Source organism: Macrosteles quadrilineatus, unplaced genomic scaffold (genome assembly GCF_028750875.1).
Source record: "Macrosteles quadrilineatus isolate MER2022 unplaced genomic scaffold, UCM_ALF_1.0 Scaffold_3__2_contigs__length_128488019, whole genome shotgun sequence".
Taxonomy (NCBI): Eukaryota; Metazoa; Arthropoda; class Insecta; order Hemiptera; family Cicadellidae; genus Macrosteles; species Macrosteles quadrilineatus.
In genome coordinates, this window is record NW_026542596.1 from 85,886,886 (window position 1) to 85,903,481 (window position 16,596).

Consider the following 16,596-nt stretch of genomic DNA (forward strand, 5'->3'; position numbering starts at 1 on the left):
TCCTAAGATTGTCAGTGTACAAGTTGACATGAATGTAGAAATAATCATTCTATTTAAGGTGAACTTTTATTGACTCCACTAAAACTTGGTAGGTCTATACTTAATTTTTCAATGTTAATTGCATCTTAAACAAGGAAGGAACAAAGTCTGAATATATCATTCAGTTTTTATAGAGAGGTATAGCAAAAACAAACTCGGTGCACATAAGTGGCCAGCCTGTAGTGTAAGATTTTATTTCAGTTGAAGGTTACACAACTTTATCCTCTAATCTTTCAAACAAGATTCTGCTAATTATCTTTCGCATGTGACATCCAGACCAAAATTGAGTGGTGCAATGTTATTTCTTACAGTGTGTCATCATCAATGTCGAAAAACTAAAAATCTTGTCTCTCCCTTACCTCCTTAAGTGAACCTTAGCAGTATCAATGGTGGATGGGTCCTCTTTCAATATGTATTTCCGTGTTCCAAGCACATACGACTCAATGTAGGTTTTCCAATTCAGGTCCGAGATGTTGAAGTTGAACTTTTCCCGGTCAGCCGGATGCATTTCCTTCATCAGCTGTGCCATGTTGTCGTTCATGAACTTCCACTCGTTAGTCGTAAAATACTCCAAACAAGTCACCGCTCTCTGCAGCTTCTTGTGGATTTTGAGCATTCTGGAACACGTTGATTTTATAAGTGACATGGCTTACAGGTAATGGAGATATTTTTTGTTGTGTTCAAGATTCAAGCTTAAATTTTATGCCCAATATCACCAGTTGGACATTATGGTGATGTAATTAGTTCATACTATAATATTTTTCAGTCTTGTTTGTTTTTTTTAGTTTAAGTTATAGTTATACTAGAGTAGTTTTGACACCATTGAATGTACGGTACCTGATGTAAAATTATGAAATAAAGATTTTCTTAATTTTATTTTAGTGCTCTTAAAATCAAAGTCCAAACCAAAATTTAAACTTGCAGATTTAATATATGACAGAAAGGAGTCTATTCCCTACTTACCAGGAACATTATTTGTGAAAACAACCTGAAAAGTTTAGGTTGATAGGAGCAAAATCTAAATGTAATTCAACTGTTTTAAAAAGATGGTTGTAAAAATATGGTTTCCATATACTTTTACTTGTTACTAAAAAACTTTATCAGAATACAAAAGTAAAATGTTGTAAATTGTTTGTACGGCTATATATGGTGAAAAAGATACAAATAAAATATGTACTGAACTACACTATGATTTTACTATGTGTCCATTAAATATTCCCAAAGATTTGTTGAGTTGACAGTACCAAACAATATCAAACAATCAATGATTTCATAAGCTATTTGATAAGCCAAGTTTGCTTAATCTTTTAAATGTTAACAAATACACAAGATTTTATGAATTTAACAAGTCTTTAAAGTACATAATCAACCATTTGGGACAAACACATCTATCTTGTATGCACCTAAAATCAGATAGTTGTGAGGTTAAAAACTCCAAAACCCAATCACCTATATCAGAGCTGGTTGGAACTTAAACTCCAACTTGGCAACACATCAAAGCTAAAAAATCAAAACTCCTTTTGAAACTCACATTGGTTTCTGTCCAGTGAGTAAGGAGAAGGCATCGAGTACGCACGCTGGTGCAAGATGGAACACGTAGACACAGAGTGAGTTGAGCAGCCGACTGCTCTTGAAACTTCCCCCGGGATACCACAGGACTCCGCTGAAAGGGTGTTTGACAAGGTACTCGTGTCCCCACGACTCGATGTTGCGCCAGTAAATGGGGTTAGTCACTCCTGACGTACAGTTGTACACCACGAGGCGGTTGGGTCTGCAATAGAGTGGATAAAATATGGTTGATAAGTTGGGCAGAAATAGGTGACAAGGAAAAGTTTTTATTCAGCACTTCAGTTGTATCAAATTACCAGTAGCACATTTACTCGTAAAAATTATAAGGGACACACATTGCACTATAGTACAGACAGAGTGATTTTAAAGTTTACTAGTGGCCTTGTTGCTCGAATTTGAGCAATTAATTGCTAAGTCTTACAGGCGTTATTTTAAAACGAATAACAGTCATAATTTCTGATGACTTTAAAAGATTCGACTCAGAGATTATGGAAATACTGAAGATGCACATAACAGATCGATATAATCAAAATTTCTTGTAAATATCTTATCATGGTCTGGTTTTTAGTGTTTCCTACAAATAGCCTTACGCATAGCCGCATTAGGTTGTCCATAATAACGATTATAAATTCTAAAAAAAAAACAACATTATTTCTTTTTCTTCTCCTTGGTGGTGTTCTATGACTTTCCCATGTTTCCATAGTTTGCAAATTGGCTCTTTCAATGATTACTATAAGAAATGCAGCACAGTCTTAATTCAGTTTTTTTTTAGTACATCAATTTATCCAGGCTCTCTCGCTTTTCCCCAAATTGCGCCAACCCATATTCATATTTTGATATTTACGCCAACCCAAATTCAAATAGTAAATATTTCATTTCAACCAAGTCAGTAAATGTTTGTAGCAAACTGTAAAAAAATTAGCAAACTTATTGACTGTTTACAATTATCATATGTTCTTCTTCTCGCTTTTAATTTCTTACAACAGCTGGAGTTTCATAACAATGTTTCTTTCCCATGTTAATCTTATGGAGAAATAAAAAACTTTAATAAAGGGCCCCAGGGCCTCACTCCCTAATTATTTCCGTAAAAAGAAAGTTTCCTGCACAACTTCACGTTACGCTCTTTCCAATGACACCAAAAACATGCCAATCGGTTCAGTAGTTTCAGAGGAGTAATTGTCACAAAAAAAACTGCTTGCGTATTAAATAAGTATAGATACTGTTTGATTTACATGGCAAAGAATTGTTAACTTGAAGCACATTTTGCGCTAATAATTGTTGTTAATTGTTGTTGTGAAACAATGTGTAAATGAGTGTTGTGCATCAGAGTACGATTATACACAATTTTTAGAAATAATTATAATAATCCTTACATTTTTCATTTTTTCTTGAATTCACGCATTCAATTACATTGAAACTGTATATGGTTTGAATTGAATACCAAATAAAACCATTTTGTTTTTGGACCTTTGACTATAAACTCATTAATTCTACCATGTTCAAGTTGTAGATAGTTATGGAGTAATCATTAATGTACAATAGTTGAACTAAGCCAATGATAGAGTGTGCTTGTATCAATTACTAACTTCTTACATATACACCGCTTTCTAACCAAGTCAGTCTAATAGGACGACTTTCTGTAAACTACGGCAACGTATATGTCAAATTGTCACTTCAGTTTTTAAAATGTGGTAAAGGCAGTAAATATAAAAGACCGGAGCACAATATTTGATTTGTTCTGAGTAAAACATTGGCTACTTCTGGTCAATACTCAATATAGATGCAATGTTGACTTTAGAATCCAAGAGTCGATGGTAACTCACATAATTCACACAATAATTGGACATAATTGGATACCCTCATGCCACTTAAGCGAAACCATTGCTTTAAAACCCTTTCTTTGCATGCACCTAATGTTCATATGTAAATAGCTCCATGCCACTAACCTAGTGGTAGCCGTGTGCCAAGCCACTGTGATCATCAGGTTGATGGCCATGTCTACAGGGATGATGTCCGCCACTTTCTCTCTATGACACATGATGGTCCGCAGCACTCCCTTGCCTGCGCCGGCCAGTAGACCTGTCGGGCCATTCAGGTTGTCAACCCAGCCTGGCAACGGCTCCTTCCACGACGCCGTCACTAAACAGTAAACACAACATTTTTGTTCTCACTGTGTTTCTAATAAGATTTTTGATTGTTCGAAACTAGACCTAGCTGTCCCTGATCATTTGGCTTTAAATAAATGATCCTGACTAATGAAACAGCTGATAGTCAGGAACAAGCTACGCAGATCATCTCACTCCATTCTACACGCCTTCGCTCATATTTGGGTTAAAATACACATCTAGGTGGTGTAATCATCTCAATAATTGATAAATGATAATACTGTACTTATGTAATGTGCTATATGGCTCTCTCTGTCTTGAATATAATAGTACAGATGTCATTGTGAGGTACAAAAAGGTGCTATTATTATTTTTTTTAACATAGGTGCCTGCAGAAACTTTTTTCAGTGATGGCAAACCAGTATCCATATAGTTGTGTTTACATGAGGCCAGTATAGCAGGCAGGTAATGGGGCAAGTTGGCAAGTTACCTGCCTCTAATGTATTTCAAGTTACCTGAGGCAGGTAACCTACCCGCTAACTGGTCTTGTGTAAACACAGCTTATCCATAAAGAAGTTAAAACAAAGTATGAACAAACGTTTACTCCTCATACCTATTGATGGTCTGATGATGGCAATGGGAAGACGGGCGGACTGTTTCAACAACACATGTTCTGCAAGTGCTTTGGTAAACGTGTATGTGTTTGGTCGATTCTTAATGATCCTGAAAACGACACAACAGTAATGCATCGTTATAGGTATCTCATATGTTAAATGAAATAAATCTTTTTGTCATGCAATAAGTAAAATAGTTTTTACAATATTTGGACGTCTTTTGTAACTGTAATTGAAGTGAAATGATAAAGTATACACACTGCTGATGTGTAATAATACTAAAACTCCTACAAAGAATATTGATACCATAACCAAGAAATCATTTCAACAGAGAAAAAGTTAAGTGTACTGTGATGTATTATTATGTAAAGTATGTGATACTAGTATCTTTTCAATTTTATACAGCTAATAAGGTTCTTCTTTAGACTTGACCTATATGAGTAATACCAAAGATTACATGTAATCTTTGGTAATACTAATATTCACTAGTAGGTTAGTTAGTTTGTGTGATTTTGAATTTGCCATAAATCTAGTGAGCCCACAAGGACTCTTTTTACATGTGGACTGTGGACTGTTCTACGTCTTATCAATAACAAAGCTCGTCCTAACAAGGATTACTTGAAACATTTTTTACAGATGAATGTTTTGTTTGTGCAATTTGCTTTAACAAATATGAGTTTGCAAGTACGGTACTCAAATACAATTTTTTCTCCCAGGTGTTAAAAATATAAAAAATATAAATTTTCAATTTTAACCAAAAAGAAACATATGATTCCTAACAATTACAATGTAACTCACTTGTCTGTCATGGAATCCAGAATATCCTCGTCCAAGGACTCTACCAGCTGCATAATCTTCTCTGGGTCTGCAGGTGGAGCGTAGACGACCTCGTGTACCTCGCTGCGGTCACAGTTGCAGTACGCTGTCGACACGTGCACAAAAGCCTGCATAAACACACTCGTATGAGGCGTGTGACATCTAGGTATTTAGCTCATGAGCATTGTGTAATAAACAAAAGATCAAAAGGTGTTGGTGGCCTCTATTATTGATAGTCATACTGGATTTGGTCCAGTTGTTTATGATTGTTCGGTTTTTAATAAATGATTACTCTTAAAGAATCAGATGGTGTTAGGCAATAATTAACTAAGTATAAAGTGTGTTGAGTAGCTAACATGACTAACTGTGAAAAGAAAACAGCCATGTCCAGTGCAGCCACGTAAAATATATAGGTAAGTACAATCAATTCTTTATTGGCAGTACTTTCTCACTCCTTTTTTGTTTTAAGATACAATCCACAGGCTTTAAAGGCCTGTGTGGACTGGGGGAGCGAGCTGATCTAATGGTAGAACGCAGGGCTTTAGTGACCGAGGTTGCGGGTTCAAATCCTGCCAATTACCAATGGATTTTATATATGTGATAAGATAAATGTCGCAACCCTCTGGACTAGCCTGAAGAAATGTGTATAACAGCAACAGCTCCGGGCTAGAACCTAGCGTCCTAGAATGTGATGGGACATAACAAAAATAAAAAAAGACAAGGAAATGCAACAGTAAAAGAAAGTGCTTTGTTTTGAAATTGAAATGTAAAATTAATCAAATCCATCTTAACTCATCTCTTCCTAACTACTCATCATAATGTGACAGCAGCATAGATTGTTATTTACTGATTCATAGACACCTTAAGTGTCGAATGTATAAGGTGAGTGAACTGTTATATGTTAAGAATGTAAAATATAGAATAGCCTAAGCTGTATGTAAAAAAATTCAAAACAAACAGTTTCAATGGGTTTAAAAATTTCAAGGGTACACAAAAACAGTTTTAAACTGTCAATCTTTTCCACAAATATTCATTCTTTCACATTTATGGATGGATCCAGCCAGTTGAAAGGGGGGAGGGCTATTTTTCAACTCATTTAGTGCTATGTGCACTTAAACAGCATTTTGGGGGTCATGTGGAGGCATAATATAAAGTAAAATTCAAACCTCACCATGTCTACCTTTGTTAGTTTTTTTTATTTTTTTACATCATTATCCCAGAGCATTCCCCACACCCCTCCTCTGGATCCACCCATGTATACACTGAATTAAATAATGGCCAATATAATTTCCTAAAGATTGTCAAAAAAATCACCAACTGAATCGCTATGTTCACAGTATTCACAACAATCTTACCTCCAGTTTCGGCATGTTCAAACACAGTTGTGTGAGTGTCTTGGTGCCTTGTAGGTTCATAGCGACCGAAAGTTTGAGTGCCTCGTCAAACTTGACAGTGGCAGCTGAGTGGAACACCACCGACACGTTGGCCTGCAGCGTCCGTTGATCTTCTTCGCTCAGTCCCAGCTCCGGCTGTGTGATATCCCCTGTCATCGCTACCAGCTTCTCCAACCTCTCTGCGTGGTTCTTCCTCAGCGAGTCAAATATCTGCGGATTGTGTTCGGGTTATAGTCAGAAGCTTTGGTCAGATAATACTAGGCTAGGCTTTGTGATTCATGTAAAATGGACGGTATTATTTAAGTGTAATCAGTAAGTTTGGATATAAATAAGATATTGTTTACGAGATTGTGCAATATTCTTTTTAATCATAGTAAATGTTTGTATTGTATGCTGATAACAGGCAAATAGATGAACATAAGTTTAGTTACTCGCTATACGCACAAGTTTGATAGGGTTACATATGAAGAAAAATGTGGTAGAGTGTTCCTCTCTCTCTAGCAAAGGTATTTCTCTGTGCAATCGGCATTTATTTTATTTTTTTTTGGGGAACTTTCCGATCCTTGGTTCTGTTGCCATCCAACATAGCATCATTGATTGCCCAATGAAATTTGGGGCAAGAAATGATCCAGATCAAAATCAACCCGGCAACCTTCAGATTTGAAGGTGACCTCTAAAACAACAGACAATTAAATCCTTTAATGATATTTTTCAAGTCTTAAACTATTTTAAATTAGGTGTTTACTAACAGACCCTGATGCTAATTGTTTACTTTTTTTGTTTTGCTTGATACAAGTTTATCTCTGTCCCAGATTGGAGGAATGGTGGATGACGGAGAACATTTTTTAAAAGAACGCTTTTTTAGATTGATCTACTTTGGTATCTAAAGTGAATCAAGAGTCAAAAGATTCATTTTATGGCACTTACCGCTGCACTAGTCAGTTTCTCGAGTCGTTTGCTCACATCCTGTCCCCGCTTCTCCCTCATGAGTAGGTAGATCTTTTCCAGGTTGGGACATGAGTAGAGAAGCTTTTGTACCAATACTTTGCCCATGAAGCCCGTCGCCCCCGTGACCAAGATGTGGCGGCCCCGGTAGAACTCGGCGATCTGGCCTTCGTTCCCACTCATCCTGTCAACAATGGAAAAATGTAAACAATAGAGTAACTAATATAAACTAAATGTGAATAAAAATTGGATGGATTATAGTGATTTCATTGTTCACTAGGTATGTTCACCAAACGTTCACATTGTACCGATAGTGAGTGGAAACCTCCAATATGTCAGTGGTCTGGCTTACCTATGTGACTTGGGGCTTACCTATGTGACTTATACCGTAATACTATGTTCATTACTGTCTTTAGATCACCGTCTATATATCTATGGTGACTAAGATAAGGTTTATAACTAAACAATAAGAATGAAAATGAGGGAGAACCAATGCTGAGTTCTAACTGTTAGGGTTGTCCAATCCTAAAGCTATTTATATCACCTACTTTCGAGCATGAAAATAGGTATGAAAAGTTGAAGTCCTTAAGAATAAGTCTTAAGAATCCGAAAGACAAAAGTCTCTGGAGGTCCAAATGAATTAGTGGGAGAAGCCAACTTGAGAGACTTTTAACACCTTGATTTCAGTTTAATTTTTTTTTAACTAAGGTTGTTTCAATTTCCCTCAGGTTTGTATCAAATTTAGTTATAAATTGTGTATAGTTTTGTTTTTACTCCAAATACTGTTTCTTCCAATCTTTTATAGAAACTTCTTCATAGTGTGTGCAGCTTTTGGCGATTTATTTCTTGCTTTGTTATTGTTATTTTCTAATTTTTCTTCAAGACAGGTATCTGTTATAATGTCCAGGTATCTACAATTTCTCTGCTAGAAGAGTTACATATAACAACACTACCCCTCGTCATTGCCTATCTCTGATACTCTTCTTAAAGACACCCGATATTAAAATATACTCTCACATTTGGTGTACACATTCAGTGAACTTATTTTTTGTTTTTGTTTTTCGATCACAGTTAGGTCTATTGATCAGATTTGAATGAGTGTACTGTATATTTATACTAAGATATGGTCAGTTTTAATTTCAAATCATAGGTTTACCAATTATCTTTGATGCATTGGCTTATGACTCAGTGGCCATTTTCATTCAGCTGTCAAAGCATACCAACTAAGCATTGATTGGGCGAAGCATACTGATGCTTTTCTAAGTCTGAATACCATTGGTAACATGATGTTGATGTAAGTATAACATGTAATTGGAATGGTTCTTAATTTGAAATAATGATAACCATAGAAGGACATAATAAAGATAGTTTTTTATATGTGGTGAAAAAATGAAATTCTGTAATTTGAAGCGGATTTGAAGCTCGTCTACTCTGAAATTACTTAATAGTTTATTATGTTTTCAATTTAGAAGGTCAATGACATATTTAAATTAATTTATTCATTAACAAAAAATTTATAGCACCACCACCAACAGGTTTTATGTGACCAAACAAACCTAAATCTAACACAGAATTTCAATTTAAACTGTCAACTTAAACCTGCCTATCCAACACTACATAAATTAGCACATCTTTATCATCCAACAAAGGTTTCCTGTGTATTATATTTCAATATGAAATGAAAACTCACCCCATTTTATGCCACTCATACAACTGAGACCAGAAGACTAAAAGAGATCCCGACGCAGTCCTGTTATATACCTTGTCAAGTGTATGTTTGTTTTGCATAGACATCAATGGCTTTTCCTATATTTACAAAACACTTTAGCCGTCATTGTAATGAAGAAACATTGCCTCCGTGCAACGAAAAGACTGAGGACGATGAGTCGGACAATATTGGCTTGAGTGACGTTATATCTTTGTCATTATTTTAAAAGTGAGATTGCACAAAAAAGGATCGGGAAGCCCAGAAACAATCGACAAGTCCCGGAATGTACAAAAGGGGGTTCTCAGGAGGACCAAACCTCCCTGCTCCATAATATGTATTTTTTAAATGTGAACCGTTACTTGTGGGTTAAGACACATAAATGAATGTCTTTTTGCCAATACAAAATAATGTTCAGTGTATTATATGCAAATGAGAATAGTTTACTTAAAATCTTAGTTTTATTACTCACCCTTCAACTCTGGGTTTGTTAACTCCCAAACTCTAATCCTGAATACCTCCTTGAATAAGGCTAAAATATTCATATAAACTTGGGTATCCATAATAACTGTGTAGCCTTCACTTTTGTTCATTTCAATCTGCCCGGATGGAAAAAAATAAGTCTAATGATTTTTTAAGTATCTGATTGATCTAAGAAAGATAGGTATTTTTCTAATATTTTGTTGGAACTTTCAAGGACCTTTTCGGCAAGTCATTTTGTTTACTGCTTATGAAATTAATGTATAACAATGTTTTTATTTTCTATCGGTCTTCTATTTTAACATATTTTCAGGTCAGCAAAGTTATAAAACAACTCTTCAATACAAAAAATAAGGAATAGAAAAAATACAGAGTAAAATATTTTATCATGCGTAAACATTGTTGGTAATGTTTTTTTTTTTGCTGTAAAGGTCCTTTTTTGGTCTCAAAGAAACTAATAACTTCAAAATTCTTCAATTACTGGAAAAACTACAAAGTTGATTAATCCTCTCAAATTGAGTTTATAGTTATTAAAAAAGCCCCTAGCCCCACACAGAGCATAATGAAATTGTTGTACAAAATTATTACATATTAAACAAATTATTGATGAATCCGTCCAATTAACCTGGTTCCTCCCGAATCGTGTATGCCTCTATTCACAAAATCAAATTAAAGCACTATTCATAGCTCCAGTTAAAAATTATTAGGGGGGGTACCTAATTAAGTGAAACCCGAATGCACTTTGGCATGCACTAGCATTATTAGTCGTCACTTGTTCAACCATCTTTCTGTATATTCACCATGCACAGAGATAAGGAAAATCAACAATAATCATACGATGTTATGTCACAAAGAGTTGTATTTTTTTCTGATACTTAAAATTTGCTTAAAAGTCAAAATTCAAGGACCAAAATATAAGCGACAGTAATTTACCAAAATAACAGCAAACCTGCAAACTGAATGACTTTCGAGTTAATTAAATTTCATTTAAACAGGTTCATTGATAAATACCACTCAGATGCTTCCTTACCCAAAATAAAATTAAGTATGTAGGTGGTTATGTACTTAATTATGTAGTCGTTATGAGTTTGAGTTTGCTTATTATATTTTGAAACCTTACGATCACATAGCCTACGTAATTCAATTTTCACCACCGAAAGTAGATATTTTCGATAATCAAAGAAAGTAGTTGTTTCCCAAGCTCTAAATTTACTTACCCTCGCTCCCGATTAGTTCTCCATTTACCCACTACGCACGGTAGTGTTTTATCACGGTTTATTTTAACCTCTAAACTTTAAATCAGATCAGCTGTTTTCATTGTTGCACAATCGATTACAGAAACAGAGGTATTAGATTGTTTTGCTGTGTTTTTAGCATAGTGCGTGTTTGAAACTGTTCAAAATATGTTTGAAATTACTGACGATTTTATGCAAAAGCTTAAGAGATAACTACAAACCTTACACCAGAGAAATCACGGGAAAGATATGAAGAGGAATACAGGATGTTTACGGAATGAAAGTACGAAAGGTTAAACCAAAATGACGAACTTTTTATTAATATATTTATCTGATAAATCTATAACTATGAAACTATATACGTTGTGAAGTATATTTCAGTTATAAAAGGTGGTCTAAAACTAAAGGATTCGGATGTTTCGAAACATAAAAAAAAATTATAAACGAAGGAGTAATTGTCCCCAACAAAGAAAACTGCATAATAAACATAACCTTGAAGTTATACTTTTTAAGTTATTATGTAGGTTTGTTATGTAAATTTTATTTTATTTTGATATTTGAAAAATTTGATTCTCTGTGTTCGGCTTTGCCTCACACATTAAACTTGAGCTCGTGCCGAAAAATGCCGCATTCGGTAATGAAATAAACTATTTCAACATTCCAAATTGTACGAAAACAGTAGTCTATGCAATCAGTTGATTCTCCATTATGATAATATGGGGGGTGATGAACAGTGTTTGGCAGATTTAACAACTAACATACCGTGTTTGGAATAAAAATGTCTTTGTACACCAGTGACATTAGAATTTGTATACATAAAGTAATTGTCTTTGGATTTTAATAGGTATATGTGACATATAAAATACATGGAGTATGTTTAATCTATGATTGAATATTCTAAATTAATCGCATTCACATCTTCAACTCCAGTTAATTGCGCTAATGCCGACGGATTATGCAGGCAGTGAAAGCATTGTTCCTTCTGATCAATATGGCCGTGGCTTCAGGACTTTCTACTACGTGAGATTTCGGCTCACACTGACCAATACTGATGTCATTATGTTGTCAATGTTATCAGCTGGCGTCTTTGGCAAAGCTGTTAGATTTCAAGACAAAGACTTCACGTTTCCCCATCAACAGCTGCCAATTGCCAATTGTGTCGTTTACGAAATTGTCCCGAGCTCGGTAGGTTACGAAATGGCGTTTGGCGTTAACCAATTACCAATTTTGTGTCATCGTTAATGCTTAGAGGTGTGTTCTGATTATGATGCAAATTTCTTCTTCGTTTGAGTTTGCATCATCATCGATGCGTTAGTTTATGGTTCAAATTGAAATCTAAGTAATTTGGAGATAAAATTATTTTGTAAAATGTATACAATCTATGTGCACAGTTGGTTCTTTCATTACTTTCAGCAGTTTTTTCGTGGATTATTACTTTTTTTCGCTCAAAAGTGACCTTTTACCAATGTTGCCGTGTTTACGTACACCAGGTTGGATGATAAGATTTTTTTTATATAAATAAGACATAGAGAATAGGGCCTAAAATGAGTTGGGAAATTGTTCAATGGACTTTTTGCTTCTTTAGATCAAATTACGAAACTCCAGAGATATGTGTAAATTTTACAAAGAAATTACAGTGAGAAAACAAAAATTTACTTATTTAAACATTGTTATGATGGAAATAAATTATTAATGAAGTATTGCAACAAAATTAATGAAGAATTAAAATCATTATGAGAGGATATTGTCCTTTAGATCGAATCCAAATCCCAGGGCTACATGTCATTTTGGGACACCCTGCAAAGGAATTACAAGAATAAATATAGCCTATCATATTTAAAACTGTTACAACTAAATAAATACAATTATGGCAACAGAATTGATCAAAGCTTACCATTGAGAGGATATTGTACGTGTATATTCAATGATATTGTTCTTTAAAGACCGCGATTCATACAAGTAACCAAACATCTGATACTCATCAGTCATTTATTGTTACTTACAAACGTTTTCATTAGACTTTTTGGTATGACTTTTTGTTCATCAATACTGTATGAGTAATCAGTGAATAAGTAATTATTTTTAGAATTTAGTTTTTGCATTTTAACAGATTATACGTCTATAGATAGGTATTGGCAACGTAATGTTAATTACTGACGCAATCTTCTAAGCAACTATGTTTAGATTCTTAAATTAACTAACGGATTTTATCGATCAAAGAAAGCTCAAATTCAAATTAACGAGAAGATCCGTTTATTGTTTTGAAGCAAAATTTTCCTCCTTATTAACGGGTTGTTTACAAGCTGTTAAAATCCTCGGGGAAGAATATTATTGGTCAATAACTAAGGATTGGGATTAATAACAAACGTACACAAACTGATATGGCATCTTGCAAGGCTATTAATAGACAGTTTAACTATTATAGACAGTTTAAAATTTTTGTGAAGGTTAACGTAAAAACAAAACGAAACTCCCTTTATGTTTACTATACACTTTAGACGTTTCTTCGTTTTTGAAATTTAGAATATGAATCTATTGTGCGATTGTTTTGTTGTTAATTTAATTTCATGTAACAAAAATATCGTCTTAAAACATGATTCAATTGAATGTTCAAAAACATAGTATGGACATTGGATATGAATTATGTTGAGGATTGAACTAACCATAAAATGTGTTTAAGGAGCAAACATAATATCAATCTATCATTGAGTCTAGGCTAAAATAAATTCTAAACGTCCCAAGAGCGAAAAATAATTAAGTGTGTGATTTGCCGTAACTACGTTCTTAGTTAAGCCAAGTTAAAATAACTCTCTGTGAAGTATTCAAGTGCTAATTTCTGTCTGTGACCCCCTTCAAGGCCAAACACAATACATTCAAAACACCAGACCCTAGAAGTAGTTTTGTGCTGGTAAATACGTTAATACTGTATAGTTGTCAATCAAATGTGCATGCACACTTTGCATCCTACTGTATCTGTATTAATATGTCGTTTGATATGTTTCTCAAAATTTCTCAATAACAGTGTCAATAATTACTGTTGCCTTATGATTAATCTAGTTTGTTTTGAACAAATACCAATGATAGAGAATAATTTTAACTTGACTCACTCTCAAATTAGGTATACAGTCATCCTTTGCTCGGTTCAAAGTAATATTCAAAGTAAAATGATGATTAGACGAATTTGCAACTTTACAAAGTATTTATTTTCAATGTTTAGGACACAAGACGGTAAAACTTTGCTAGTAATTTGTGATTTACATTATTGCAAAATGTTAGCAAACTCAATGAGGTAAAACTAGAGATTTACCATAGTGTAAACAAGGAAGTATTCAACCCCCCTGGTGTTTTTGGCGCTAATCTATCCTTATCTTGTAAACCGTTATCAGCTGACTACTATATTAAAGGGTATTTTTACATTCATAATGTTCATTAACTAATTGTCCTTTAGGTTTATTTGGTTAGTAATCTAACTTTAAAATTATTACCAGATAGATTTATATATAAACGTCTACTTGGTCTGTGATGAATAACCAAAGGGAAAATATTTTAAAATGTAACATCTATACAGTGTGTAAATTAAGTATGGAAACAAATCTGTATTTTTAAAACCGAAATAGATAGAAATATTCTATTTGTGGCAATAATAGTTAACAAAGATTCCGCAATTTTTCACATGAAAAATATTTTTTTACCCCCCTAACAGGGTAGGTGGTAGGGGGTGACTTATTTTTTTCAAATAGCAACCCCTATTGAGTGACCCCTCATTTTGAAGAGTTTGTCAAAAGAAACACAATGACGCAAATCCGAGGTGAATATCTCACTCCTAGCCCAAATGGCGGATATTCCAAAATTTGATTTATTGTACGTGAAAAGCACCAATTTCACAAATAATAGAAAGAAATCTGTATTTTTAAAACCGAAATAGATAGAAATATTCTGTTTGTGGAATTGATTGTTGACATAGGTTCCGCAATTTTTTTAATCAACAATATTTTTTCAACCCCTTTAACAGGGTAGGGGGTGGGAGTGACTTATTTTTTTCAACAACAACCCCTATTGAGTGACCCCTCATTTTGAAGGGTTTGTTAAAAGAAAAAGAATGACGCAAACCCGAGGTAGATATTTCACCCCTAGCCTAAATGGTGGGTAATGAAAAATTTAATTTTTGTAAAAAAAGCCCATTTTGGAATATCCGCCATGTTAGCAAGGAGTGAGATATTCACCTCGGATTTGCGTCATTGTGTTTCTTTTGACAAACCCTTCAAAATGAGGGGTCACTCAATAGGGGTTGCTATTTGAAAAAAATAAGTCACCCCCTACCACCTACCCTGTTAGGGGGGTAAAAAATATTTTTCACGTGAAAAATTGCGGAATCTTTGTTAACTATTATTGCCACAAATAGAATATTTCTATCTATTTTGGTTTTAAAAATACAGATTTGTTTCCATACTTAATTTACACACTGTATATATAATACGTGAAGCCGTATTTTGTTAACGCAACTCCTCCCTTATTTGTGGACCAATTTCAACGTTTAAGGTGTCGAAAGATTCGTCTAAATATGTAGTTTTGCAACAAGGTTTTAGAATTTTAAAATTCGTACTCTTAAGGGCGTGAGACCCTCTCAAATGTCGGGTTTTCCCCATAAGAAATACATTGAACAAATTTAAAAACAAAAAAACAGCTGTTTATAAAAAGAAACGCATTAGCTCTTTGGGATTAAATATTAATGTTTTAATATTCAGTAGGTTAAGACCAAGTTAAACAGTTAATCAGTTTTATTGGAAGAACGGAAAATGCCTCAAGTTGAAAGGAGAAATATTGAAAACGGGAGGAGGAGACAATTAATAATAAGGTATCATGCGTATGAGGAGAGTAGAGAAAGAGAGGCCTGATCTAAAAGATACACATCCATATACACATGCACTTGGTGAGATGAATAATATTTGCCAGTTCTGCTTTGGAAGTGAAAAAATATACGAAGCACATGGTGTTGTCACGGTTGTAAAATAAACTTGCCTAATGTCATATCAAATGAATGTATGCAAGAAATTTTTACTTATGACACTGACAGATCGAGATATTTCAAAACATTTATTAGAAACCATAATAATGCATTGAGTTGATAGGTTCAAGTAGTAAGATTATACCAAATCTTGGCGGACTTAATGTTTTTATTGTAAACTTTTGTATTACTCGCTCTACTTTAATTCAGGAAAAACACAAATGGGTTGTTTGGGTTATGTTGCCAGTTCCTCGGACAAACGTATAAAAAGTTTTTTGACTGAATTTTAGTGGCAATATTAGACATAAGTGAAGGAATTAGTGATTATGTATTCATCGATCGATTAGTTACAGTCAAGTTTATTTTTATGATTCAGGAGAAACAAATAATATACGCTGTTCAAAAAGAGAAAATGAAAATTGCTATCCAAATCTTATAGCTACAAAAGTTATCCAACCTATTCCGACAAATGAATCCATACTTTCAAAACTTTGGGACAGGTATTAAGAGAAACCCCACTGAACAACGTGAGGACGTTCTGAAGCGGGGCATATTTTAACACAACACGTTAAAATAAGTTAACAAACTATCAATGGTGCTGCTGATTTAGCCTATTCAAAGCAGATTATGGCTTTCCTGTTGATAACCCAGAGATTGTGGGTATTAAATGGTTGATATCACCCCACTTT

General features: G+C 34.2%; 1 protein-coding gene across 3 annotated transcripts in view; it reads right to left on the minus strand.

Annotated features, from left to right (window-relative positions):
• The window catches only part of LOC128988973 (putative fatty acyl-CoA reductase CG5065), a 34,222-nt gene that overhangs the window by 1,212 nt on the left and 16,414 nt on the right, over positions 1–16,596 (minus strand). For 2 of the 3 annotated variants that reach the window (XM_054410794.1, XM_054410792.1), the window contains exons 2-8: positions 7,465–7,666; positions 6,499–6,747; positions 5,126–5,271; positions 4,327–4,436; positions 3,555–3,747; positions 1,571–1,810; positions 399–656 (exon numbers count right to left, since the gene is read on the minus strand). In XM_054410794.1, the coding sequence (XP_054266769.1) occupies positions 399–656; positions 1,571–1,810; positions 3,555–3,747; positions 4,327–4,436; positions 5,126–5,271; positions 6,499–6,747; positions 7,465–7,666 (1,398 nt within the window). Of the gene's footprint in view, positions 1–398; positions 657–1,570; positions 1,811–3,554; positions 3,748–4,326; positions 4,437–5,125; positions 5,272–6,498; positions 6,748–7,464; positions 7,667–9,172; positions 9,213–16,596 lie in introns of those variants that run through there. The other variant, XM_054410793.1, reaches the window with a different exon arrangement.